This window comes from Rhyacophila brunnea, unplaced genomic scaffold (assembly GCF_057557595.1).
Source record: "Rhyacophila brunnea isolate RB1 unplaced genomic scaffold, BYU_Rbru_1.0 scaffold_9, whole genome shotgun sequence".
NCBI classification, from domain to species: domain Eukaryota; kingdom Metazoa; phylum Arthropoda; class Insecta; order Trichoptera; family Rhyacophilidae; genus Rhyacophila; species Rhyacophila brunnea.
Genome location: NW_028233361.1, coordinates 35,804,273 through 35,830,936, shown reverse-complemented (window position 1 = coordinate 35,830,936; position 26,664 = coordinate 35,804,273). Strand labels below are relative to the sequence as shown.

The following is a 26,664-nucleotide window of genomic DNA, read 5'->3' as shown; positions in this document are numbered from 1 at the left end:
TATTATATTACTTATATGTAGATCAAGTGATGTTTTTAAGATACCCCGAGATAATTGGCTGTAAGGTTTTGCCCTTTCTTAAATATATATATATCCTAATGCAATTGACATAATGATGTTAAATTTAAAACTCTCCTAAAAGAACATTTTTAATTTTGAAAATTTAATTTGCAGGTTCAACCAACAGATGTCAGTAAAAATTTTTTTTTATTGTTACTACAAAATACATAATGCAATCCAAGTACTTAACGTAAACCTAATCAACAAAAGTCTGTCACTAATGTTTGTATGAAAATGAATGTAGCGTTAAGTGTGTTCTACCTATATCAGAAATAAATATTTACATAAGTACCTATAATAATATACTAATTAATTAATGTAGTATGAAAATACATAATGAACCTGAACAGCTATAGGATACAAGATAATGATATATGTTAGGGTGACAGATAACAATGTGAAATAGATAAGAATTATAAACATTAGACATGTCTAGAATTTTAAACTAATGGCCAATGTAATAATGGCATGCAGATATAACATGAACTGTATCTGAAGAAATTACTTCATTAAGTATTAGAGACTGTCCATAAATGACAGTGACAAAGGGTAGAGGTAGGCTGTTAAAGATAATAATGCTTAAGACAAAAATAAAAATGAACTGCTTTGCTGAACCACAAGCGATCCTCACCAATAGCACTCAAATTGAGCAGGTTAACTCATTTAGTGCTAACACTGCAACTGGCGCGTTTGGAGTAGTTGGCCATTAGATGTAATTAACGTGTTATTTAAATGTGGTAATTAAAAGATCAGCAGTGATTGTATTAACAAATGTCAATAATTGACGGTGGTATATATAACGAGATTGCTCAGAGAACCAAACTGCCAAGGAGCATATTTGGGCGCCTGAACAGGTATTCAACCGATGTGTGCTACCTCATTTGTTATTCACGGCGCACAATGTTACCTGAGTCATTATTTCTCAGAAATAGGACCATGTAAAATGTTTGTTACAAACCTATCACTATTTAAATAAAACATAATATTAATATATGTCTGCATTTTTTTTTTTTTTTTAGAATTATTAATAACCATGTCCTTGCTTTTTCGTACAAGGTGGTTGTTAGTAATTTTGAACAATCACAAATACCCAGGCTTTGAGAAAAACACATAAATGTTTTTGTCATGACCGGGAATCGAACCCAGAACTCTCGGGTGGAAGGCCAGCGCCTTACCCACTGCACCACGAGAGCCAGCCAACTCCTTGTTATAAGACTATTAGAAGCCACTTTTGGCCTAATCCCCATAGTGGGGTAAATTCAGTGGATCTAGTTATGATAGATATATGCATGAGTTTTTTTATGAGTAGCCATATATCGTCTCTGTTCTGGCAGAACACACTAACTGGAGAATACTAGTTTTGAGTAGTTTGACTTTGAAGTTATTAAAAAGTTTGAAATAATGGTCTATCATGTGAGTTTATTAAGTAATCGTAAAAAGGATGACTTTCAAATAAAGACTGTTTATTTATTAAGAAGGTTTCCAGACGGTAAAGTTTGAAATAAGGAACATTTTGGTACTAACTCAAATGTCATTTTTTCGAATTAGTGTCTTCTGCCAGAACAGTGACGATATTATATAGTTTGCAGAAAAACATTTCTGCTAGTACAAGGAGTTATATCAATTTTAGTACCATTATCGGTATGGCTTTGTAAGTGTTCCTGCAAAATCAAACCTGTCTCCAATGGGTTCAATAAAAGTTTTCATTTGTTGAAATTTGACAGCTTATTATGATTGATTCGTAATAGATAAGTCAATATTTTGTAATGCAACATTGAAGTGTATTGTGTACATTTCCATATCGGAAGTAATCTTTTGTCTGACAAAAGACAGATAAAGAAACCGAAACCGCAATAATGAGTGTAATTACTGTGATAAAAATCTTCCTTGAACAGTTTGTTTTCATTAGAAAATATACTATATTATGATTGATAAGTATTGAAAATTGATATTCTAGATCTTGGGTCAGAAAATTTTCTATTATCGAGACCCAAGGGTGTGATAATAATAAAATATTATTATGAAAAATGCCAGGAGTGCAGAAGTAATACATAATTGATTTAGACCCGCAAATTGGTATATAAATATCATTTATTAAGTAGGTGATTAAAGCTTAGGTCTACATGTAAAACTGTTGTTGAATATTTAGAGCGATACTTATTTGCAGCTGCACATTTAAGATAAGAAATTGAGAGTAGGTTTTTATAAATGAAATCATATCTGATTATTAAGGGTAATTAAAATAAGATAACACTAATTGTAACCACATTTATGTTATTTTAAATTCACATGGGAAAATAATTAATGAGAAGATGCCTGATTTTATTTACGCATTACAAAGGAACCTATTCATTAGAAAGTATAAAAAAATACTTGAATAATTGCTATTGGTGCTTTCTATTTGGGTATATTATTTAAAAGCACTTGAAGGATAGTACCCTGTCAATGACTAAATCGCACCCTCACAACTAAACTGCCACAATCCAAAAAACGTCAAACAGAGAAAATCAGCTTTGAAGTTTTTACTTTTTTACGCATTTTTGTACTGTCTTAGAGATATGAAATTTTCGGTACATATACTATGAAGGATAGACAATGAAATGTAGTAATTAACTCAAAACACGTAAATTTGGACTTGTGGCGGTTTAGTTGCGAGGGTGCGAAATAAGTGAAAAAAAGAAAACTTCCCAAAAACAGTCATGACTTTTCCAACAACCATGTTCAGTGGCAAAGCTAGTTGACATTTAAATAAGTGTTTAACTTGAAAATAGCACAAGCCTTTATGTAAAACAATATAAAAATTCAATTTAAAAACTAACATATGGCAGCACTGTTGTCCACATGATGGGTCAAAATCTTTTTATTTTATTGTTATAAATTCTGTGAAAGTTGTTTGTGAGTTTGATAAGCTTTAAAACTGTTTAAAAAATGGATTATTATACGGAATATTCAATCAATAAGTCAACGGATATTATGGACATTATACTAAAAGGTCTTGAATTAGGCTTGCATTAAATCTTTGATTATCCTTAACTCTTTTGGATTATAATTTTGTCTAGATCTTTAAAATGCCTTTAATATCAAATATTCTGTATGCAGCTATGTATAAACATTTTATATGATAAGGCCAACTGACTCTTTTGAACATGTCGATATTGAGTAGCAAGCAACTGTTGCATATTTTTAATAAGCTTCCGTTATTATGGATGCACTAATTCAGCAATACAATTGCTTTTGAAGCTTGTGCCCATTATGACGGTCAATCGCTACAACACATTGTTGCAATGGCTAATTGGTAGGCATAACCATACGCAGTTCGCGTGAAGTACATACTGTCTGGGTAGGTAGAAGATAGAAGAAGCAGGATCGAGAGGAGGTACCGCTAAGATATACATGATGCCGCACGGCGGTAAGATGGGATCACTGTTTGTCGAAAATGTCTGGTGGTTAGCGTATTCACCAGCCATTGCGACATGTTGCACCAACTGGCCTTTGTAGTCTGAGTCTAATGCCTAATTCAAACCAAGATACATACATAAAAACTATTCACAAACATTTGCAAACAATGTTTTTATAAAAATGACCACATTTATTTGGTTTCCGCCGTGGATAGAAAACATAATATGCAAATGTATAAACAAGCAAGTGTGGTCATATTTGAAGGAAATTTTACTGTTTCATCGAAGGTAGCAACACAATAATATGATCTTGTGGAATATTGTTTTGATTAAAGCGCACAAATTTCTGCAGTGTAACTCTCCAAATAACATTTAATTTGATTTTGCAGTTTGCAGATTTGGACGTTTGTTGAATTTCAAATATTGTGCACAGCATTTGTGTTGGGATAGATGTTTGCAAACATCTGTTTAATTTGTTTACTGACAGATGTATCTTCGTCTGGACTAGGCATTATAAAAACATTTTAAAAAAATCGTCACTCAATAACAGTCATTTTCATAGCAAAGTAATAAATTGAGCCACCCCCGTCATCTATCAAGGGATGTATTGGAATCCTAGCATGAACAGCAAATTCATTATTTTTAATGGTATCATTATCAGTGGTTTAGTGGTAGCAAACCTGTTGGCATGTGATGAAAAGGGCAGTCCACACGAAGAGTCCAGCAATGCCTTGCGCTGCCTTGGTCTGCAGGAAGACGGGCTCGTAGATGGCCTGCGGCAGAAGATGCGACGTCATGGTGGTTGTGATGGTGATACCACTCGTCACGTTCGCCACAGCCGTTGCCTCCGTTGTACTCATCCTGACATCAAACAAAAAATACAACATTTAATAAACTATACAATAAATTCATGACTATTCCCACATCTAAAACCAATAGAACTAATAAATTTTATGGGATATATATGATTAACCTACTAAAGATTTTAAAGGGGAAAAAAAGGACCTACAGCTAGATTTAATATTATAGTAAATTTTACAAGAGTTTATTTACTAAAATTAATACAACTTTATTACACATCCATTTTTTACACACACAAGTTTTTTGTACTGTCAGGCCATAAGCGAATTAATTCGTGAGATCTTTTCGGCGTCATAACAAGGTTCATATATTTTCAAGCCAATATTTATTATTCTAGTGTAAAAATGTTGACCCATAAACAGAGAAACGTGTCAATTTGGTAAGGTTTAATAATTTTTCGTCATTCTATGCGTATTTCTTACGTGATTTATTCCAAAAATAATTGGCCTAGATCCACCTAGTAAAATTTGGCTGGTGGTAAAAAGGTTGATTTCAATATTTTCTTTCAAAATTTTGTAGTCTAATTCGTAGTAATAGTAATAAGTAAATTCGTAGGGTTAGTGAGCACAATAGTGGTAGTTTATTAAGTCCATATTACTATAGAAATGGCAACTTAAATCAATCAATATAATAAAGATATTTGAAGGAAACAACACTTTCCATATTAACCATAGGTACCTACTACAAGTGTATGTTAATAGAAAGTGGAATTTCACTGACCGCGTTGTAAATTGATGATAATTTATCTCCTTTTTATCATTAAATGTGAGATCATGAGGAAAAAACCGTTCATATATTTCATCATTCATTGGTAGACATAAAAATATGACTGGATGGATATAAGGAAATTTTGTATATCCTCTCATTGAGATGTTAAAACCTCAAATACAACAAAATCGAAATTTTACAGGAAAGTCAAAAAAACTGCTCTATAAACACAAAAACATTATTTTTGTAAGCTGTGAATACACGCTTGATATAATATCTAATATCATATTCAAATATTTTTAATAGATCCAATATGATTACTACGTAAATTGGAGGTACGAGGGTGGGTCAATAAGTCCTTAGAAAAGCCGACAGGTGGCGCGACTAGTACTGTAAGCGGTTTGTTTTCATGCAGCGGCACTACCGATTCAGTATGCTGCGAAGTTTCAATCAGATTGGTCGGGTTGTTGTTTTTTATTTTCGTACATTTAAAAAAAAAATTTGCTTGTTTACAAAAATGGAGAAAATTGAATTTAGAGCTGTTATTAAACATTTTAATATAAAAGGGTTAACAGCAAAGGAAATAAAAAATGAGTTGGATTTAGTTCACGGCATATCTGCTCCTTCACTTGCAACTATTTATAACTGGTTAAATGAATTTAAACGTGGTCGTACATCAACAAAGGATGAACCACGCTCAGGACGTCCTGTAGAGGTGACTACACCAGAAATGATCAATAAAATCCACGATATGGTGTTAAGTGACCGAAGATTAAAGTTGAGTGAGATAATTGAGGTTACAGGGATCTCAAAAGGTAGCGTCATTTCTATTTTACATGACAAATTGGGCATGAAAAATATTTCTGCAAGATGAGTGCCGCGTTTGCTCACAGTCGACAATAAACGCAATAGGGTGGTGGCCTCTAAAGCCTGTTGTCGCTCATGCAACGCAATCCGGATGAATTTTTTCGTCGCTTTGTGACTGTAGATGAAACATGGATACACCACTATACTCCCGAGACGAAAGAACAGTCAAAGCAGTGGATTGCGAAGGCAAACCATGTCCAAAGAAGGCGAAAACCGTAAAATCAGCTGGTAAGGTTATGGCTACTGTATTTTGGGATGCACGTGAAATTATTTTCGTTGACTATTTGGAAAAAGGAAAAAAAATAACAGGGGATTATTATGCATCTTTATTGGACCAGCTAAAAAACAAAATTGAAGAAAAACGGCCTCATTTAAACAGGAAAAAAATCCTCTTTCATCAGGACAATGCCCGTGTTCACACATGTTTACGATCAATGGCTAAAATTGAAGAATTGAAGTTCGAATTGGTCGACCACCCACCGTATTCGCCAGATTTAGCCCCCAGTGACTTTTTCCTCTTCCCAAACTTAAAAAAATGGCTAAGTGGACAACGTTTTTTTTCAAATGAAAAAGTCATCGATCGGAAAAATGCTTATTTTGAGGACCTTCCGAAAACTTATTTTTCTGACGGTTTAAAAAAAATTGAGAAACGTCTAACCAAGTGTATTGAGCTCCAAGGAGATTATGTTGAGAAATAAAAAAAAAATACAAAAATAAAAACTGTTTTAATGCTTTTTTCTAAGGAATTATTGACCCACCCTCGTATTATGGTCTCATTAAAATGAGACATGTGAAATGAGAGGCTTCTATAAGTAAATACCTACTTAATTAACAATTATATTAAAATTTTGGTAGTATATAGAACATTTGACCAAAATCTCATATAGGTATTATAAAAATTGGCCTTATCAAATGCTTTTTATTTACCTTTTGAGACGATGAGTATCAACCACCTGTATTGAATGCCACCTTGCATACATTCATTTTAAATTGTACAAAAACATTGAGTAACATGTACGAAATTGTTGATAAAAGAATAGAGCAACTTTATCGCCTTTTATCGAGATTGTTTAAAATTATGATATGATTTTGACATGGCGGTAAAAGATTTTGTGACAAAGTGTGACAATGAAGAGAGGGGGGGGGGACAAGAAATTACCAAAAATTGTGTGCTGTCATTTATTAACGACCCCTTAAATGTACAATGTGGATACCTAATATAAATTCTCAATATCATTTATGTGTAAATAAAAAGATAACACATGAAAAATTGTTTACTTTAAATCATTTCTAAGTATTCAATTAAAAATTTTCCAATTCCATATGTTAAGTTGGTTGTAGACATAACTGTATACTTCAGCGGTGAGTATACCTTTGCATTTTTTTGGACAAATTTGCATGATAGCCATATAGCCATATTTTTTTTTTTTACAAATACATAAGCTGCACTATGAATTAATACACTATTTTAGCTTCCCTTTTATATATAAATAATATTTATAGCAGAGTCATTCCATTTATGATATTGGAAATTTGGCACCTGCAGTTGGCTGTAATGTGTGAAGAATGATAACGCATTTATTTATAGGTTTAGGAATTTGAAATTTTGTGTGAGCATAGAAAACATGCTTCATAACAAAATGCCATTTTTGGTCAAAAGCACAGTTAGCTGGTTTGCAGATTAAGTAGTCGATATAGCCTCTACACAACTGTGTAAACCGATAACTATCGGTTTACGCTTAAGTCATGTCAATGAATCTCTGTTGTATACATTAGGTGGCCATAGACGTACAGTTTGAGTAATAGGTTGAACATGCCAGTTAATACGTAATGGCTGCCATATAGTTATCTTTGGTAGATATATCTACTGCGCCCATAGACGGACAGTTTTCGACCTGCCAGATGTCTACCAGGTTCAAACTGCCGGCGACCCCCCACTCCCGTGTTTTTGTAAAACTGTTGGAATTTCGACTTGCCGAAAGTTCTCGGGTGACACTAGATGTTCGTGACGTTAAGTAGAATATACCGCGCGATACAGCTGCGGCTGGTGTTGCTTGTTATAAAATACAAATTTAATGTAATAACATGTACGCGGAGATCGCAAATATTATATTTTATTTATTTTTACGAGGGTAAAACAAAGTTATAATTATTTATGTAAACATATTATTTTATACAATATAATATAAATGTTTAAATTTTAGAGAGCATTATGAATATTAAGTTATTGTGAAAATATAGACTAATAACTCAGTATTCAAATTTTATTTATTGTATGTAGTGAATATTACAAATTATTAATTTAAGACGTTCACAACATAATTTAATATGCCTAATTGTGAATGACAATGTCAGTAAATCTAAATAAAATTTATGTATATATTTTAATAATATCATAGTAATTAATTATTATACTGATGATTGATGTAAATATAATTTTGTGGCATGTTTAAATTTATTGTATATAAAATCAATACATAAATATTACCGTATTCGGTACTGTTCGGTTAAAGCGGATACAGCGGAAAACGCATTTTGAAAATAGCCGATAAACTGGATTATTTGTTAGTTTGGGTTAGTTTAGGTTAGGTTTGGTTAGGTTAACCTAACAAATAATCCAGTTTATCGGCTATTTTCAAAATACGTTTTCCGCTGTATCCGCTTTAACCAAACAGTACCCCGTATTCTAAAAATATGACCAAATAGATAAATACTGACTCATATTATGTCCATTAAAGGGAATAATTTATTCAAAAGAAAAGATTATAGATCGTATTTTATATTTACACGAATGTGTATAATATTGTTTCGGTGAATCGATAAAATACACAATCCACTAGTGAAATCATGATATGTCAATTTGTTTCTAATAAAAACAATTATAATCATAATAAATTCAAAGTAAAATTATTTGTGTGTCAATATCGTTCAAGTATACCCTACTTAAAACTAATTTAAACACTACCCCTGTGTATTATCTCCGCGAACCTAGCCTCCATAGTTTTTGACACTTGCTCTGCCACAGACAATAACTGTACTGTCTGTGTTTGTTGACAGTTCGACAGATTTAAATGGGGTAGTTTGATATGATCTGTGGTGTGCCCACTAACGTACAGTTATTGTCTGTGCCATGTTCAACCTGCTACTCAAACTGTACGTGTATGGCCACCTATTCAGTTATACCTGCTCAAGAGTGGTTGCACAAGCATACAGTATATAAAATCGAAAAATACTTCCAATACACCTACTCATGACGTAAAGTAGTGAAAAAAAAAAAACAAGTACTCATTACTGTTTAATTTTGCAGTTAAGTCTGTAGTCAGCTTTATACATTTAATAATAATAGTACCTGTACACGTGCATGCATTTATATGACACAAATAGTATGTAAATTCAACTATTGCAATAATAACTGTTTACACGTAAAAGTGCTGACTATCTTGCCAATCTCTTACCCCATTTATACGTGCATTGATTTACTGCTGGCAGGACGTATTATCGCGGCAATAACAATGTAAACATGTATTATCCTGCAGTTGCAAGATTGCATGCATGAATCAAAAAAGTTCTGAAGCTTCTGAATTTTCAGTTTTGATAACTAACGGCTGGGATTGATCGATATCTGCGTTTGTGCAGTAAAATGATAGTGGCGAACCTTCCGGCAAAAAAATTAACTACGATTTTTATGACCTGTCAAATAGTACCATAAAATGACAACATCACGTCTTGCTTACTCTTGAAGAACAGTCAGCACTTTTACGTGTAAGCAGTTATTGTCCCGATAGTTTAAAATACACACTATTGCTGCCAGTAAATCCATGCAAGTGTACAGGCGCTATCATTCTTCAAGTGTAAGCGAGACGCCTTGGTTGTCATTGTATGGTGCTATTTCATGGGTTGTGAAAATTGGTAAACGTTACGAATGCTATGCGCGGTGTAGTTTGTATTTTTTCCGGCAGGTTCACCAATATCGTTCTACTGCGCAGGTGCAGATATCGCCCATCAAAACTCGTCTTGTCTGCAACGTGTTGAATATGTCGATATAATGTCATCTTTATTCACAAAACACATGTTGCCAAATGGAGCTCTGCAGATTGGTCGAATGTGACTTTTTAGTTTGAAAAAACATCTAGTATCAACAAATCGCATGCGTCTCGGGCTGTGAGTCGAAGACGCCAGAACGCATACGCACACCTACGAATTGGTCATTCCTATACCGGCTCGCCGCATCCAAATATATCGTCGGTGTTTTGTAAAATGGGCGAATCAACCAATTTGGCGAAATCGAGATTTTAATGAAAATACAATATGTACCCCACTAGCTTTGTTGTGTAAAAACGGCGAATTTGTATATCCCACAGGAAAGTACTTAAAAATCAGGGCGAATATTTATTTAGTATTATGAATAAAAAGCGAATGTGACATATTAGGCCTTTTAAAATATTATATAATAATGCCTATTATAATGACAGTATTCTTTCAAAGCTTTATTATAAACTTGTTAGATATTTATAATCTTCCACAGGTAATTAAATAAATGTCAAAAGTTAAAAATCCTCCTCCTGTAAAATACCATTTTGGTTAATTCACCCTTTTTACAAAACACCGACGATATATACGTTTCGAGAGGTTACATGCGACTGTCGCTAGGTAGATGTGCGCAGTCGTTATATGCAACATCGAAACGACGTTCCTAGAATGTTTGATTTATGGCTATGGATTTATTTTTTGATCCATGCACGCGTACACGGGGTGGGGTATAAACCTAATTTGCCCATTTTAACCTATTTTTAACTTTACAGTTTTATGGTCTTTAGTCAATTTATTTATGAAACTGATATTTTTATTACGAAATTACAATTTATTACATTTAAAAAACAATCAAATATGATCATTATTTTAATATATAGTTTTTGGATTGACCAAACGAAATAAGCTTCCTGAAAAATATGGTCTCAGTGTATACTTTAACATGTACCTGAAGAATAAATGGCGAATTATACACTTGTTATTGACTACAATGTTTGGATTTTGTTAATTAAACAAATTGATAAAGATTCTACTTGAAAAGAAGGAAGGATTCCAGGAGAACCATAGAACAGCTGGTACAATACTTTTTTTTTTTAATTTACATACTTCAAATAGAAATGAGATAGGTATAATTAAAGCCTGTGAACCAATACTATGATTTTCGGTAATTACAAACACTTACTGTGTGCCATATTTAATGACGTAAACAATAAAATTGTGGGAAAAAGAATTTGTTGAAATACATAATTGTGCAATTTGATTTTTAATTGTCATTGTAAACGTACGCATGAAAGAATATGTTATTCTCTCAAAATTGTTTGAGAAACCGAAAATTCATTTAATAAATTGTACAATGAAAGTAAAAGCAATCGTATGTTTTCGTGACAGGTTTACATTGAATAGGTAGATAAGTATATAGGCATACTCGAAACAGATGACATTTAACGAAATAAAAACAACAGCGGTTTAAGTGTCACGATTACAAAAAGACGACTGAAGCGGAAATAAACATTGTCATAATGATAGATGACGACCGCAGATAATTCCTAACCTGCAGTTTTTAGTTTATCGCCAAAATAAATACTGCCATATGAAAGGCGACCATTTGTTTTATTTGGAACCTTGTACATTTAATATGCGAAATTGCACTATCGCAGCAAGGATATCGATTCATTCGTACGTGATGCACGATGGAGCATTCAAGGATATCGAAACGAATCGAGTTGTCCGAAATTACGTTCTGCGACAATGAACTCAGAGAGGCCTACCTGTTTCTATCGACGACGTACGATCAAAACTACTGTTGGAAACAGATGTCATCAATAAAACGAACTTTCCACATCAGGTCCACGAGTAATATGATTTTTGCACACTCGCACAATTGGAACATTAATCGTTCCCCTTGTTTTGCGTATCACAATCACCCACTCTAAATTAGATCAAACACAATTTGTTATTTCGTATGGAATGTCAAAGAGCACAATCGCGAACAACTCAGCCATTACATGTGTTGACATACGCGAAAAGTAATCAATTTACAAAAATTCATTCCTCATCCATTTTTTTTAATACGTTCAATACATTTAATTTCTACTGATTACTTTTATTACCGAATTTTACTATAACTTAGTACAAACTTTAGTTTAAAAAAATATTTTTATGATTTTATAATAGGAACCTAGGTAATATTTTGTCACCTACCTAATGTTCTTGAAAAACAGTTTTGATAACAGTTATCAACACTGTTTGTTTTCTAATGTAGCAATGTAAGTAATTTTTATGAACAAAATGAGATTAAATTGTTTTAAATAAGGCTTGTCATAATGTTATTGAAAATAAAAATAAATTAACGGTAAAATAATAATTGAAAGGTACCTCCTTCATTTTTTTCCCACGATATTCTGTTGGTGCAATTGTAAATTTCAAAAATTGTTTTGGTGGCTATCATGAGTATCATGGCTACAACTACTAACTTCGCTCCGATTTATATGAATTTGACAGCTCTCGCGTGTTCCGTGTTTATCATGTTGTGAATTAGTTATAACCTCAATATAGCAAAAATAACTGAAAATGTCTTGCAAAATTCATAATTTAAGGTTCTACAACTTTGAACCGAGAGCCATACACTGCATGGTTCTTAACACTGACAGCAAGACGTTAGCAGTGTCAAGGTATGCGAATACAACTCAAAACATTATTTCCATGTGACAGAATAAATCTTAAATGAATTATTAACTTGTCATAAATTTACGAAATTACAGAAATGATGCTTCAATAGAGTTATGGGACGTGAAAGATTTGCCGTTCATAAGCCGCGTGATACCTGGCACGCCGTCAGGCTCAGTGGAGGCTATGTGCTGGGTCGGTGACCGCTTACTCTCGACGGGACTCAGCGGAGCCGTGGTGGAATGGAATCTAAAGACCCTATCACCGAAGCGGTCAGTCTTGGTCACCGGGCAAGCCGCTTGGTGTATAGATGTCACAAATGCTATGTCTAAAATTGCCGTTGGGACTGAACAGGGCTATGTGAATATTTATTCGGTGGAAAATGACAGCATTGACTATGAAAGAATTTTTGATAAGCAGCAGGGGAGGATATTATGTTGCAAATTTGATCCGAGTGGAGAAATTCTTGTTACTGGTATGCTATTTGTTTTATTTGTTTTTTCAAATACTTAATTACTACAGATCCACCAGCATAAGTTGTCCGCTGAGTGAGGGCGCCACATGCTAGTATTTGACATACCATTCGATATTTTTTATACTGTGGTGAGCTTAGTTCTAAATTCGAACACTGGATGATTTATGAAGGTATATCTATACACACCATAATAATGTAGGCCGATTAGTTATGTCGAAATTTGGTAAAGCACATTCGCTGGAATTTAATGGATGCAGGTTTGAGTCCTGTCTGACGCTATGTTTTCTAATTGGTATATTTCTGAGGTTCTCTAAATTATGTATCCATATGTATTTTACAATAAACATCGGCACTAATCTACGAAAGCCTACCTGTCAGATTTCTGCAGCCCGATTTCCTAACTATCGTCTCGAGTGGCACCAGACGACATGACGTAATTGTGACGTCAGCCAATACATGCCGCCCGCTCGAGCGTGTATTGGCTGACGTCACAATTACGTCATGTCGTCTGGTGCCACACGAGACGATAGTTAGGAAATCGGGCTGCTGGCCGTTACACAATAAAAACTATCAACCTCCACTTTTGACCACAGACAACTATTATAAAAATATCTAATCATTTGATTCCAATACAAACTAGCCTTAACAAAATAAAATAGTCCTGACAAAGCAGCCCACACTACCATTAAAATTATTGTATTGTGTTATTATTTCAGATATTTCTAACTATGTTTACTAGAGATGGGAAACTGGTCGATTTTGAAGACTAAGTATACTTACTACCAGTATAAAAAAATACTTAGTAAAGAAACTTATTCCAAAATACTTACTAGTATTTGGAATACTATATAGAGCGTTTGGCGTGCGTATGCGACAAAAGTTTCATACTCAACTGAAACTAAAACCAACTCCATATTAATATTTGAAATACGTATCGGCTCAGGAAACTCAGACTGTGTATCGGCTTCAATAGAATTGCTAAAAATACGCTGAGCTCTGCTTGTCGAAAAGTCCCATTTATTATAAAATTTTAAACACATTTTAAATTTATGAGTTGTTTTTCTGTTAGGTTACAATATTCTTGTTAACAAAAATGAATAGCACTGATTTTTTTAAATTTTAAACATGTTTTGAGCGATCGTATAACAAGCCTAAGCCTGTGCGTCATCTCACAACTGTGCTGCGACACAAAATTTATGACCTATTATTCAAACATTTGAACGCAATAGACTGGTAAATTAAAATATACCTATATTCAAGTGCTATTTCGTTTGTGCGCATTTAATGTCAATAGTGTTGAAAGTCTACCAACTAGCAAGTGCACAGAACAGCAATTCGCGATGACATCATCACAAGTTTTTTGGAATAAGTTTATTGGGCCACACATACTGAGTATGGGTAGTTTCATCTGAAACTTGAGTACACAAACTGATGACAGTATTTCCTACTCACCTCTAATGTTTACATTATTATGAAGAGATTTGAAATTGCATATTTAGTCAATAAATAATGTATACAAATGAAATATTGTATTAAATAGTGGTGTGAACAGTTTTATCGAGGCTGTTTTACCGGGCCATTTGTTTTCATGGGGCTTAATTGTCCCCTAATCGTGTGAATAGAAACTTTTACAAGATTATTTTCAACACTATTGCCGTGATTATCTATGGTCAAAAGTGGAGGTTGATAGTTTTCGTAGTGCAACAGCCAGAATCTGATGGGTAGGCTTTCATACATTAGAGCCTAAACATCTGGTGACATAGTTGTAGATACCTTAGCAGTATGTAACAATAACGATATATACATATTTGTCATCATTATTTATGGCACTACAACCCTTGGTGAGTCTTGGCCTCCTTCAAAAACTTCCTTTATCCTGGACGATCTACCGCCGACAATTTCCAGTTGATTTGACCGAGCAGTCTTAAATCTCCTGTCGCGCAGTCCAGCCATCTCAATTTCGGCCGTCCAGGTCTTCTCTTGCCCTCGCGGGTTGCGTACATAGCCTGCCCCGCATTGCTGCTATATTAATACAGTTTGCAAATTGACTCATTTTTCAATCACTTCCATCTATAAACGAAATAATAAAATGAGAATATGAGTGGTGTCAATCAGACTAAAGTCACTGAAGACATGGTACACTTTAATTATTCAAGCTGTTTTTTCCATTTAATACATCAATGGTGGGACTATATAAAGTATAATAGTAAATATAATTCTTTCAGGCTCAATCGAAACACTCAGAATATGGAACGTAAGAAGTGGCCAAGCATTACACAGAATGGGCACTGGCCGTGCTGAGCGTAACAGAGAGACCATCGTGTGGTGCCTGGCCGTCACGTCCGACCTGACAATCATATCGGGAGACTCCCGAGGTCGCTTGACCTTCTGGGACGCGAGGGTCGGTGAACAGATCGAGAGTGTGGTCACGCACCGCTCTGACTTACTGGCCATCTGCCTATCCAATGATGAGAGGTCCCTCTATTGCGCCGGAGTGGATCCGCTCATTATTAACTTCACAAAGGTCAGGATGAAGCACAGGGGTGAAGATAAGCATATCGAAAAGTGGGTTAAAAATATTCAAAGAAACATACATCAGCACGATGTAAGGTGAGAATTTTTTTTATTAATTATTTGATTGGTTATGTCGGTGGTTTTTGATATACAGCATCTTTCATGTGCAAAGAATTTTACTCGCTTTGGTGTCCTTTTCTATGAAAGCTGAAGAAAACAGTTATGAAAGTATACGTAAATATGTTAGTATTTCAAGCAAAACTTTTTAATTTATCAATTATTATAATGTGTTGCGAAATACTAATTGGTTTCAAAGAGTGCTGTTTATTCGAAAAAATTGAAAAACATTGCATTAATGCATTGGATAAAGATTGCTAGCTCATACACTACATGTCATTGTTGGTACGGGTTTAATAGAGTTTCATCTCGATATTTTCGAAGTTACAAGATAAAACTTCTCAAAAATAATGCACTTGCATCACGTGTGACACTGATGTATGTGTCTATACCAGTGGTTCTCATGTGATATTTAACTGGCCGCACAATTGACATTGACAGTTCTATGGAAACGTCTGGTGACCGCACCAAATTTCACTTTTGTTGTGATTGAAAAAAATAAAGCTAAATTTTATTTACTAAAAATAAATGGATCAATTTATTGATAGACAAGTCCTTTTAATAAAAGACATTAGAACATTTTAGTACATATCTATTTGTTTAAAAATAATGCAAATGGAAATTCCTCAATACTCATTTTTTTCCAATGCAAGCCGCATGGCTGCTTCTGTCAACTAGCTTCGACATTTGTTTTTTATGAAGTGTATTACACTGAATGATCTTTCACAGTATACAGTACATAGTAGGAAAAATCGACAATATTAATAAAGCAATTATTGTTGCCAATTCTTTGAATTGACTTGATTCTTCGTCAAAGTATAACTTCGACCAAAATTTTTCTATCAATTCAATTATGGATCGTCTGAGCGTGGAAAGAAGTCATGTGTATTCAACCAATTTCATAATTTTATAAATAAATTTTTGAAATATTATTCTGTAAAGCGTTGGTAATTGCAGCAAAATCCTCTGAAGGCTCTGCATGTGAAGGGCTGCACATGAGAACCACTGGTCTACACTGACTGACTGTAATATTCATAGAAATAAAACAGCTGGGTAGAGAGAGGGCTGCACCTACATCCAACGATTGTCTTGATTTGAAAAAATTCAAATCGAATCGGTCGATTTCTTCATTCAGTATATCTGTCAATTGTAAACTGTTTACTATCACTAGTGTTCAACATGAAACATAAATCGTCACCAATTTTAAATGTGTCCGTACTGAACTATGATGTTTTTTCAGGGGGCTCGTTTTACACAATGAGAAGTTATTCTCCGCCGGTGTCGACGGTTACTTGGCCATGTCTAGTTTCCCTCCGAAACTACTCGTGAAATATCCACCGTTATTACAACAGCCTTCGGTAATTATCTGCCATGAAGCAAGGCTGGCTTGTTTAAGGTAAATATTTTATAATTGAAACACTATCCTAATATAATTCAATATAAAATAATCTCTAAAGGCAAATATGTATTTACAAAAACAATTTACACCTCTTATCTAAATGGCAAATACTCTTTAAAAGCATAATAGTGTAACACTTTGAACAGAAACATATTATAATATCATGTTACTTTGAATGCTTGTGTTATAATGCATTTGAAATTAGCTATGTACTACATACATAAATAATATAAACCATTGTAAGAATATGCCAATGATAATTTCCCTGTTTTATTAACTTTATATTTGGTATTCCTGCTGTATTGTCTATATATAGTAATTTGTTAGAGATAACTAATTTATCCACATTAAAATCAAGACAACAAACAGCTGACCTTTTGGTTATGTTTAAAAATATTTACTACCTTCACCCTTCGCTACTGTTATGTATGTACTACTGACCCTATGGCGATGGAACATGATTTAATAACATGGGACCCACCTATAAAAAAATCTTCATTGAAATTTAGGTACGCAAGCAGTATTGAACTTTGGGGGTTAGGTTCCGCTCTGTCCGATAACCAGGGAAAAACTCGGTACACTACCGATGAAGAACCCGCCGTAGAAAACGGAAGTCTTGTTATACCGTCGGGCTTTATGAACGGAGAGAAAGAAACCTACAGCAATGATAGCACTGATACTCGATCAGAAAGAAGATTGAGGTTGGCAGAAGGATCACAACTTTTGCTTAGGTTGGCAACACCGTCCAGTGCGCCTCTAGTATGTTATGCTGTAGCTCCCAACGCCAAGCTCATAGCATATTCCACTGAGACTCATTTCAGAATATTCAAGTTCTCTATGGTAAGTTTTATTTTTATTGGTTACATGTAGCATTTGAGCTTTCTTATCGGAAAGAGATGACCGTATACTATACGGTCTCCAATTTTATTAGATTCAATATGAACATTAATTCAATTTTCATAGCTGATTTTGGCAAAATTCAAGAATGAAAACCTAACCTAACAAATAATCTAGTACATCAGCTATTTTCAAAATTTTTTGCTGTTGAAGCTGTTCACTTCACAGTGAAGTGTGATACGGCGAACTGCAGATGTACAAGTTTCGAACATGATTTTTATTATCTACCATTTTAATTTAGATGAGATTTTTGTAAATAAGTATACATACACCAAAGATATTGAAAAACGCCTTCTTCTATGGAGATGGAGCCATTATATTATAAAGATGAATCCGTTGCAGTTACTAAGGCTAATGATTAAATTAGCTGCATTTTGTATTGCAGCAGGGTTATTCTAAATAGTTAACATAATAGCAAGTTTCCATTATTTCTTTGCTTAAAAATGGCCCGGATATCACGACCAATTCCATAAACAGTGCGGTTTTCAACAATTATTGTTAACACACAGCAATGCGTTTTACTTGATTCCAAGATTAGAATTTCCAATTGGCCTTTTTTTATTCAAGAAGAGATTTTAATCGGATACATTTGAAATCAAGTATGACGTGTTAAAAATATTTTGCAGTACTATTCAACGACATTTGACAGCTTGCTGTTAACGCGGTCATGACCAGCCGTGTTAAAAAACATCACGCCTAACAGTTAACTTCCCGAAATAATGGACACATCGCACCGTGAGTGTAAAACCAAGGCATCTGCAAAAGACATATTTTGGATATATTAGGGTTTGAAGTTTTCGTTTTGTTAGGAGAAATAGAGTTTCTAAAAAAAACCATAATATTTGGTTTATATCTACATTATATTGCATGTTCTTTCAGTTACTTCACTTTTACATTATCAAGTTCACGACTTTTGCATTTGTTTTGCATTTAATCACGAAATTGAAAAAAATTGCAGATGCCTTGGTTTTACACTCACGGTGCGACATGTTAGCTAATACATGTTTGTGATGACACATTAAAAATTTTGTTTTTAAACTATCTAATGGAAATATGTTCGCACCGTAACACAAGTAGCAGGGAACATAATATTGTTTTAATCCAAAATATGACTTCTATAAACGTTGTGTCGTATTCCGTTCCACAGTACAGGACGTCTATGGACGTCCTGTCACATTACATCTCACAAAATACAACATCTATAAATAGATGTCGTGTACGCGAACGCAGTAACGCGAGGGCAGTAACCATATTTAATGAAATCACTTCGGATATTGATATATTCCACTTACGTGAGGTGAATTTAGGTGGACGTTGTTTTATAAGTTTTTAAGATAGCGTCTATCAAAGTTCACTCTGTGTGCTTCCATCTACTTTTATTTTGTTACTTATTTTATTTATTTTCTTATTTTATTACTTATTCTCTGTATTTTAATTTTTAAAAATTATTATCACTTATTTTATGTCATGTCTTGAACGCTTTGAATTTATAATTTGTTATGTTCATTATATGTAAAATAAATAAATTTGATTTGATTAACTACTTTAAAATGGCATATCACCTTTTTTATTGATTTTGGAGTTAAGTTGATATGTTACAATAACCCTGCAGATTCATTTATAGCAAGCTTCACTCTTGTTCTTTGAGATTTATTTTCCTGGGCTGCACGGAGATAATAACACCTTGCATTAATATATCAAGCATGCCTGTTTTTTAGGATTTTTAGATCCTATTCCTTTTATGCATTTTATTGAATATATATTTTTTAATAAGCGGTAATGTATGACGTGTTCTTTGAAAGCACTCTTTTTAATAATAAAAAATCTATATTGGAAACATTCACCTATTTTAGTTTAAAGTATTATAATCGGAATCTTAGTCGCAGTCAGATTTGGAGTCACGGTTGGATTCGGAGGCACAATCAAAGCTGGATTATGTTTATTTGACTCCACACTGGTTACAAGCCTCTAGATATCCATAACACTCTATACCCCATAACACCTTGAATTTTATCAATATGTGTTTACAATGTTATTTCAACAATGCAATTGTTATCTTAGGATGATGAATCACCTATGTTAAGCAGAATAGTTCCACTACCTGAGGAGTGTGCACCTTGCTACCGGATGGCCTTTTCTCCCGACTCCAAGAGTCTGATTGTCTCTTCAGCGGATTGCATTATTAGAATTATCCACATTCATTCTGATGGGGCCATCACTGTCGGTGAGACGATAGCTACTGAAAAGGGTAAGACATCATTCTTAACAAAGGGTGGAGAATATTTCCATTAAGTTAGCTGTAACAAAAGAAAACTGCATTCAAGAAACGTCAGAAAAGACTTACTATGTACTAACTTTTTTAAAATTAGTTCAAAAGGTCGCACTTCACAGCCGCAGGACAAGTTCTCTACTTCTTTTCTAAAGTATATTAATTTCTTACTCTTCTAAATCTTATTCAATTGACAATTGACTTCTATTTTATGGTATAAGAATGTTATATTGATCATTAAATGTTTATTCTTATTATAAGAGAAGAAATGGCATCATAATGTCACAAATATCTTCTATTATTATACAGTGATTATTCACACATACACCCTTAACATAGGTACCCCAAATTTTTAAGGCCTTTTTTTTCCTTTCTTAATACCCTATTAACAGTTAACCCTCATTAATCGCTATCCAGGCGATTGCGAATTCTTTATATCCGGATCGTTTATTAATAATATCGTTTTTTGTCCCGCACTTATTTTGACATGTGCCACATGCTAGGAATCATCATAATAAGTGGAATTACACGCGTACGATCAGATTATTTGATAGTTATCAACAAATTTTAAACTATGTAGTTTCTATTTTGTAACATGGAACAAAATTATTGTTATTTTTTTAGTTTATTTATATTTTGAGTTATTTTGATTTTCAAATCCCCGTTGACCGTCCGTGTCAAAAACGTATCCCCTGCGATCAACGGGAGGTTATCTGTAGTGTAATATTAGCAGCAGTGCCAATCTGAACCTCCCTTGCAGCTAATTCTCTCATTTCACCTTTGGCAGTAAGCGGATGATGGTGTGATGAGGAGATGAGTGAAGAACTGGTTATTGAGAGCGGTTGCGTGTTTATTTAGCGCATTGACACATGTACAGTAATACGATACAATGATGAAAGATATTTTAGCCCGAGGCACGTGATACAGAGTGACAGTTATACAATACAAATGAAAAACGGAGTGAGATATTCGGCCTTAGACGCAACGATACGGAGTGACTGATCATTCATTCAATCGTGATAGACTCTTTATTGAGCCCGTCACGATTGAATTCTGCTGACACTGAATATCCCACGAATTCATTCAACCAAATGGAGCATAGGCTGACAGCTTGAGAAATGCATAATAATCATAATTTATATTATTTGATGTAAAACTATTATTTGTAACTTCTAACTAGATTCGTGTGAAATGGATGTGATAGACAATCTTATTTTTCGCCATCGGCGTTTGTCACTGAGTAAGCATTAACCGATACGCTGATGGGTTGTGAAAAATGTATATAAAAATAATTAAATAATATTAATTTGACAAGATTCCTATATCACGGCTTTCTACTGACACAGCTTGTTCTAACAGGACTCATTGGTTACCACACACCTCATCTATCAGCTTGACTTTCTTATATAAAATCCTCTGTCTCCGTAGAAAGTTTTACTTCAACATCTTTGGTTTTGTTATTTCCAGCATTGAAAGATGCCACACTATTGCACTTGAATGTGTCACGGTCGTCAAAGAAGACTTTCTATTTTATTGTCGCTGCTGATGCAAATAGCAATATAGCTGTCTGGAAGGTGAATAATGGGGAAGATAGCAATGCACAACTCCTGGCACAGCTTCCGAGCTACACCAATCCGCCAACTGCCATTTGCGTAGACTCTCATTCCGATTATCTACTGGTGACTTATTCTGATCAAAAGGTATGGAATGTATTTGTTATAAAGCAGTAATCTGATCCCTATTTACAGTCATGTGACTATCGCTTATTATATTGAGTATGAGATTTCAGCACTGCGAACTGGACAATGAACATCTGGATGCCGCGTGTACATTACGATTTGAACCTGCAGGTCTAATCTTAGTATCTGCCTATAATAAAATGAGCCTTATGGTTGTTGCAAAGACTCTTGTCGATAGTGTCATAATGTTACATGTATTTCTTTGTGCATTTTATTTGTTTGTGCAGCACCCAGATATCTGTCGTCCAGTTGTCCCGTCATTCAGTTCTCCTGCCCTCAAGTCGGTGGCATTGAATCGTCCTGCATACCCCGTAGATTTATCAAAAGACAAAAACATGTTGACTGAAATTTATTATTATATTTTACCTTCTTCTTTTATAAGATAAAATATATACAATAAGATATGAGGTCCAATGATAGTAGTGTAGTTAGTAAAGAAGTGAAACAATCACAAACACCCAGACTTTGAGAAAACCTCATAAATATATTGTGACTCACCGGGAAACGGACCCGGAGCCCCAGATGAAAAGCCAGCACCTTTCGCACTGGATCACACTTTGAGGGCCGCCTTCCACTATGCACTTCAGACTGCGAGGTTTGATCTACACCCATATTGTAGTATTATATGTGTCTGAATCCATAGGTTGCATTTTCGAACCCTTCATCTGGCAAATTTAATAGATTTCAACTATTTTTATACTTATTTAATGTCGTGTTATTGTGAGATTTGTATTATTTTTTTTATTATTACAGATCATTGAATACTGCCTAACGGAGATGCGTTTTACCAAGTTTAGTAAAAGGCTACGAGGAGAATTAGAGCTCGGACCAAAATGGTTCGGCCGTCTGTTTCCAATTACCAGAATTGATGTGCATCCTTCCAATCCCAACTTGATCATGCTACATGACGATTGCGCTGTCTATATCATCAACAGAGCTGCGGTGAGATCTTTATTAAACAAATACTTTAGTGCCCTTTTTATTAGTCTTTTTATTTTGGGTCTTCAATGACTGCAGGGTGTTATTCCAGACGTTGGCAAAGCAACACCATTTTTCTCAGCATGTAGGCTATCGTAGAAATTGCAATTTAATGGGTATGTTTTGTGTGAATGAGATGAGATTGAAGTTTCCTTATAAATACTGGTTTTAAGCAGTTTTGGTTATCTACCCATATATTTTTTCTATGAAATGAGAATATTTTATTATTGAGTGAGTGAAGTTAGCAATGATTGGGCATAAGTATTTGATATAGCACCTGATGTTACGTACTTGCCAACGAAGACACATCGCTTCTCATTTCTCTAGGAATCATCAATGAGATTCTCAAGAAATCGAGAAATTGTCACTAGGCTAAGCTGCCTAAGGCCTTGTCCAGATGGCGCGATTTGGCTTGTACACATTTCAGGTACATGTGACCTCATTGAGCCGTCCACATGTAATCGCCGCGTGTCACTTCTTGCGTGTGGTCAAGGTACAATAGGTGACCTCATTGAGCTGTCTACATGCACTCGCAACGAGACGAGCTCTAAGAAAATTTGATTTCTCGGTTAAACAAACCCTCGACTTCTGATTCTCAACGAAATTTGTGAAATATCCCGATATTTTTTTTTTGGTTGAAGGAGCTAAAGGTTTTCATTGTGAACGAAATTTGTTGAATTTCTTAAGAATCTCAACGAATTCTCAAGAAAACGAATGTTCTTGATTTTGAGAAATGAAAAATGTAAAGAAATCACAAGCTCTAGTTCTGTTGAATAAAAATTATAGAGCAGCTCGAAATTTATTGATAAAGAGTAGTTATTTAAAAATAATATTATCGTGAATGAAAACCACATACAGTAAAACCTCGTTAATACAAATTCCATGGGACCGAAAATCAAAAAAAAATTCGAATTACGAATTATGAAATATTTTTTTTTTGATTTTCATTAATTTTGTTTCCGATCATAGATGTGCCTACAAAATTTCCGATACAATTCTTTCAAATTAAAATCTGAGCAAATACCATGTGTCATCAATCCATAAATTGAAGTTACCAAAAATTATAGAAAAATACGAAATATTTTTTATTTTTCCAATTTTTCAACATAATTGTTTGGCATTGGTTCTCTAGTAAAACTATGTGAAAATCCAATAAACAATTAAATACCTACAGCCATGAAACATGTGAGTTATTGTTTTTCCTTTGAGTGAAGTGTAGTTGTGCCTCTGATGGCATACCGCTCTGTGTGTCAATGGGTCATAAAATGTCAGGATTATTTTTATTACCTTCATAAAATAAGAAATTTTTGACATTTTAAGAAAAGTCTGTCACAATTTTCAATGACTGGCTCATGAAATAGTGTACTTTATTACGGTTTATTGAATATTTTTATATGCCAGGACTCTGAATTCCTCCTTTAATTACTCCTTTAACTCCTTTAATTCGAATTAAAGGCATAGTTTTATATGAAAATAATGTTCAAGGGACTTTTTTTTGCGAAAATTTCGAATTACAGCGAATTTCGAATTATCAGTGTTCTTTCTAACGAGGTTTTACTGTAATGCATACTCCTACTAAATTGTACATGAATTTCTTGCTAATTATTAAATATTTTCAAGTATTTGATTTGAGCTTGCTAATTTTGATTCTATCTAGTTATTGTTTGAATCATTTACTGATGTCTCCAAATGCCCGAGGGCATTGAATCTCATCAATTTTGTTAAACAATAAGAAAATTACCTATTTTAAAGGTAATTACGGTAATATTGTTGCTGATAATACTTTTAAATAATTACTAGAGTAGATAAGAAAGAAGATCTCGTCTCTTTATGTTAGGAAACTACTTAACCAAGCACAAAAGGTGACATACGTAATGGCTTTCGTCAAAAAAAACTCATTTGTGGCACATATTAGGATGACATTGCGTTAAGTTAACGTTAACGGTGTCAAATTGGCGCCTATTGTCTCCAATGGGTTTTAACCCAAAGTTTATTTAATGAGATTATATCTATATACAACCCCCACTTTAGTGTCAGGTTATGCTCCCCTTTTATGAACATATACCTAACCTATAATAAACCATTCAAACGGAGACGGATTAGTTTTTTTTTTAAATTGATTTTATTACAATGTTTGTTATTATGTATTTCTAGGAACCCTCTCAAGAATCGGATCCTAAAAAATCGAGAAAATCTAATCACATAAAGGAATCTGCAAAACTATGCTTCACTGTAAAAAAATACAAGGTATTAAAATGCTTTTTATTCTAGAATTTCAAGCAATAGAATAGAATTTAAGAATGTAGCATTGTTCATTGCACATACACAATATGAAACAATCTCAGAAAAATAACTAATAGAAAAATCCTTTACTGGTACAGTTTGCCGAGTTGTTCCGGTAACAGACGACGGAAGAGAAGATTGTCCTAATGTCTGCAGACCTACAATAGGAGATGACAAAAAAAGGAAGAAAATCTTCAGATTGTGATGGACGTGGGTTGAAGTTACCATTTGTAATAAGGCACTACAAATTTTGGGCTTCGTCTTGTGTACTTCCCAGATCTTTTCTGATGTTACAGTATTAAAAGTTCTTTATAATTAGTTTAAAGATATTATATTGTCTGGGCCCCGCGTCAGTTGAAATACACCTTCATGGTGGTGTGTTCAAAAGAAATTTTTAAGACTCCATTGCTTGAGACTGTATGGATACTACCCATCCCTCTGCTGTCCAACTGACTTTCTCTTACGTACTTTCATTGTCTATAATTTTGAAGTGATCTATATTTAGCTACATATTTTATCCGACTTTTACATGGTGTAAATGAAAACTTGTGAGTTGTCGAATAGGACAGCATTATTGGGGTACTTTAGTTCACACAGTTTCACCGTGGGGGTGTGAACTATGCCTTGGTCAGGTGCTATTGATTTGTGTTATTATTCATTCGAATTATGTATGTTAATTTTTGTTTAAATTAGAATGTGTTTTGATTATTTTCTCAGCACCTGGTTGCAGCCGGGTGGTTGTCTGATGATGAGGCATTCGTTGTGGTGGTGGAGCCGGATTCTTTAATTGAAAAATTGCCACCCATGTTGATCAAGAAACGCTTCGGAGCCAAGTGATCGCTTCGAATATGTACGTATGTTTTTCTCTACACTGACTTTTTTTACAAATGCAAATTGAAAAACTAACACTTGAATTTCGCAGATGCTCTTAAATTTTATGTATATTCAGAATCGAATTAAAGATTAACGATTTATTCAATGTTTAAATATGTATGTATTTATCTCACGAAAGCATACTGCATGTGCAGACCAGTTTCTATTATGAATTTGTCTACTGCACATCTTGTTCAGCAGACTGGGGGTGAGCTTTCTTGAGATAAATACACTATACCAATGTTAATGAAATAAGTATATTTAAATTAATATGTTTCTTTTTCAGGTGCTCTCGAAATCTACAATAGTAAAAATCAAGATGTGATTGTGTATATTTTTAATTAAAGAATGTTTTACATTAAAAAAAATTTTTATTACAAATAATGCATTTCCCATGCAATTCCATCATACAATACAAATAAGTTTTCCTTTTAAATTTATTGAGAAGTTTCCCAGTTTGATGATAATCTTTGTTAGTACATTAATTAATCACACAGACAGAACTGAATATTTTATAAAGACAATAAATA

General features: G+C 33.9%; 2 protein-coding genes across 7 annotated transcripts in view; one reads left to right on the top strand and one right to left on the bottom strand.

Annotated features, from left to right (window-relative positions):
• Positions 1-11,936, bottom strand: part of Tmep (Transmembrane endosomal protein) — a 37,206-nt gene extending 25,270 nt beyond the window's left edge. For 2 of the 4 annotated variants that reach the window (XM_085959580.1, XM_085959583.1), the window contains exons 1-2: positions 11,693-11,936; positions 4,139-4,319 (exon numbers count right to left, since the gene is read on the bottom strand). In XM_085959580.1, coding sequence (XP_085815706.1) covers positions 4,139-4,318 — 180 coding nt within the window. In that variant the 5' untranslated portion in view covers position 4,319; positions 11,693-11,936. Of the gene's footprint in view, positions 1-4,138; positions 4,320-11,349; positions 11,420-11,692 lie in introns of those variants that run through there. The other 2 variants (XM_085959581.1, XM_085959584.1) reach the window with 1 other exon arrangement.
• Positions 11,937-12,372: 436 nt separating this feature from the next.
• l(3)72Dn (UTP4 small subunit processome component l(3)72Dn) lies at positions 12,373-26,572 on the top strand. Of its 3 annotated transcripts, none has more exons than XR_015072084.1 (11): positions 12,373-12,595; positions 12,686-13,065; positions 15,291-15,675; positions 16,937-17,092; positions 17,605-17,935; positions 20,054-20,240; positions 21,729-21,961; positions 22,754-22,942; positions 25,133-25,225; positions 25,979-26,241; positions 26,358-26,489. XR_015072084.1 is itself a non-coding variant. In XM_085959571.1 (11 exons), exons 1-10 carry the CDS (start codon positions 12,495-12,497, stop codon positions 26,096-26,098), a joined length of 2,175 nt encoding a protein of 724 aa, XP_085815697.1. In that variant the 5' UTR covers positions 12,373-12,494; the 3' UTR covers positions 26,099-26,111; positions 26,421-26,572. The 3 variants fall into 3 exon arrangements, 2 of the variants coding, with proteins under 2 accessions (XP_085815697.1, XP_085815698.1); XM_085959571.1 differs by having other exon boundaries at positions 25,979-26,111; positions 26,421-26,572; XM_085959572.1 differs by having other exon boundaries at positions 12,686-13,085; positions 15,102-15,675; positions 25,979-26,111; positions 26,421-26,572.
• Positions 26,573-26,664: the final 92 nt, after the last annotated feature.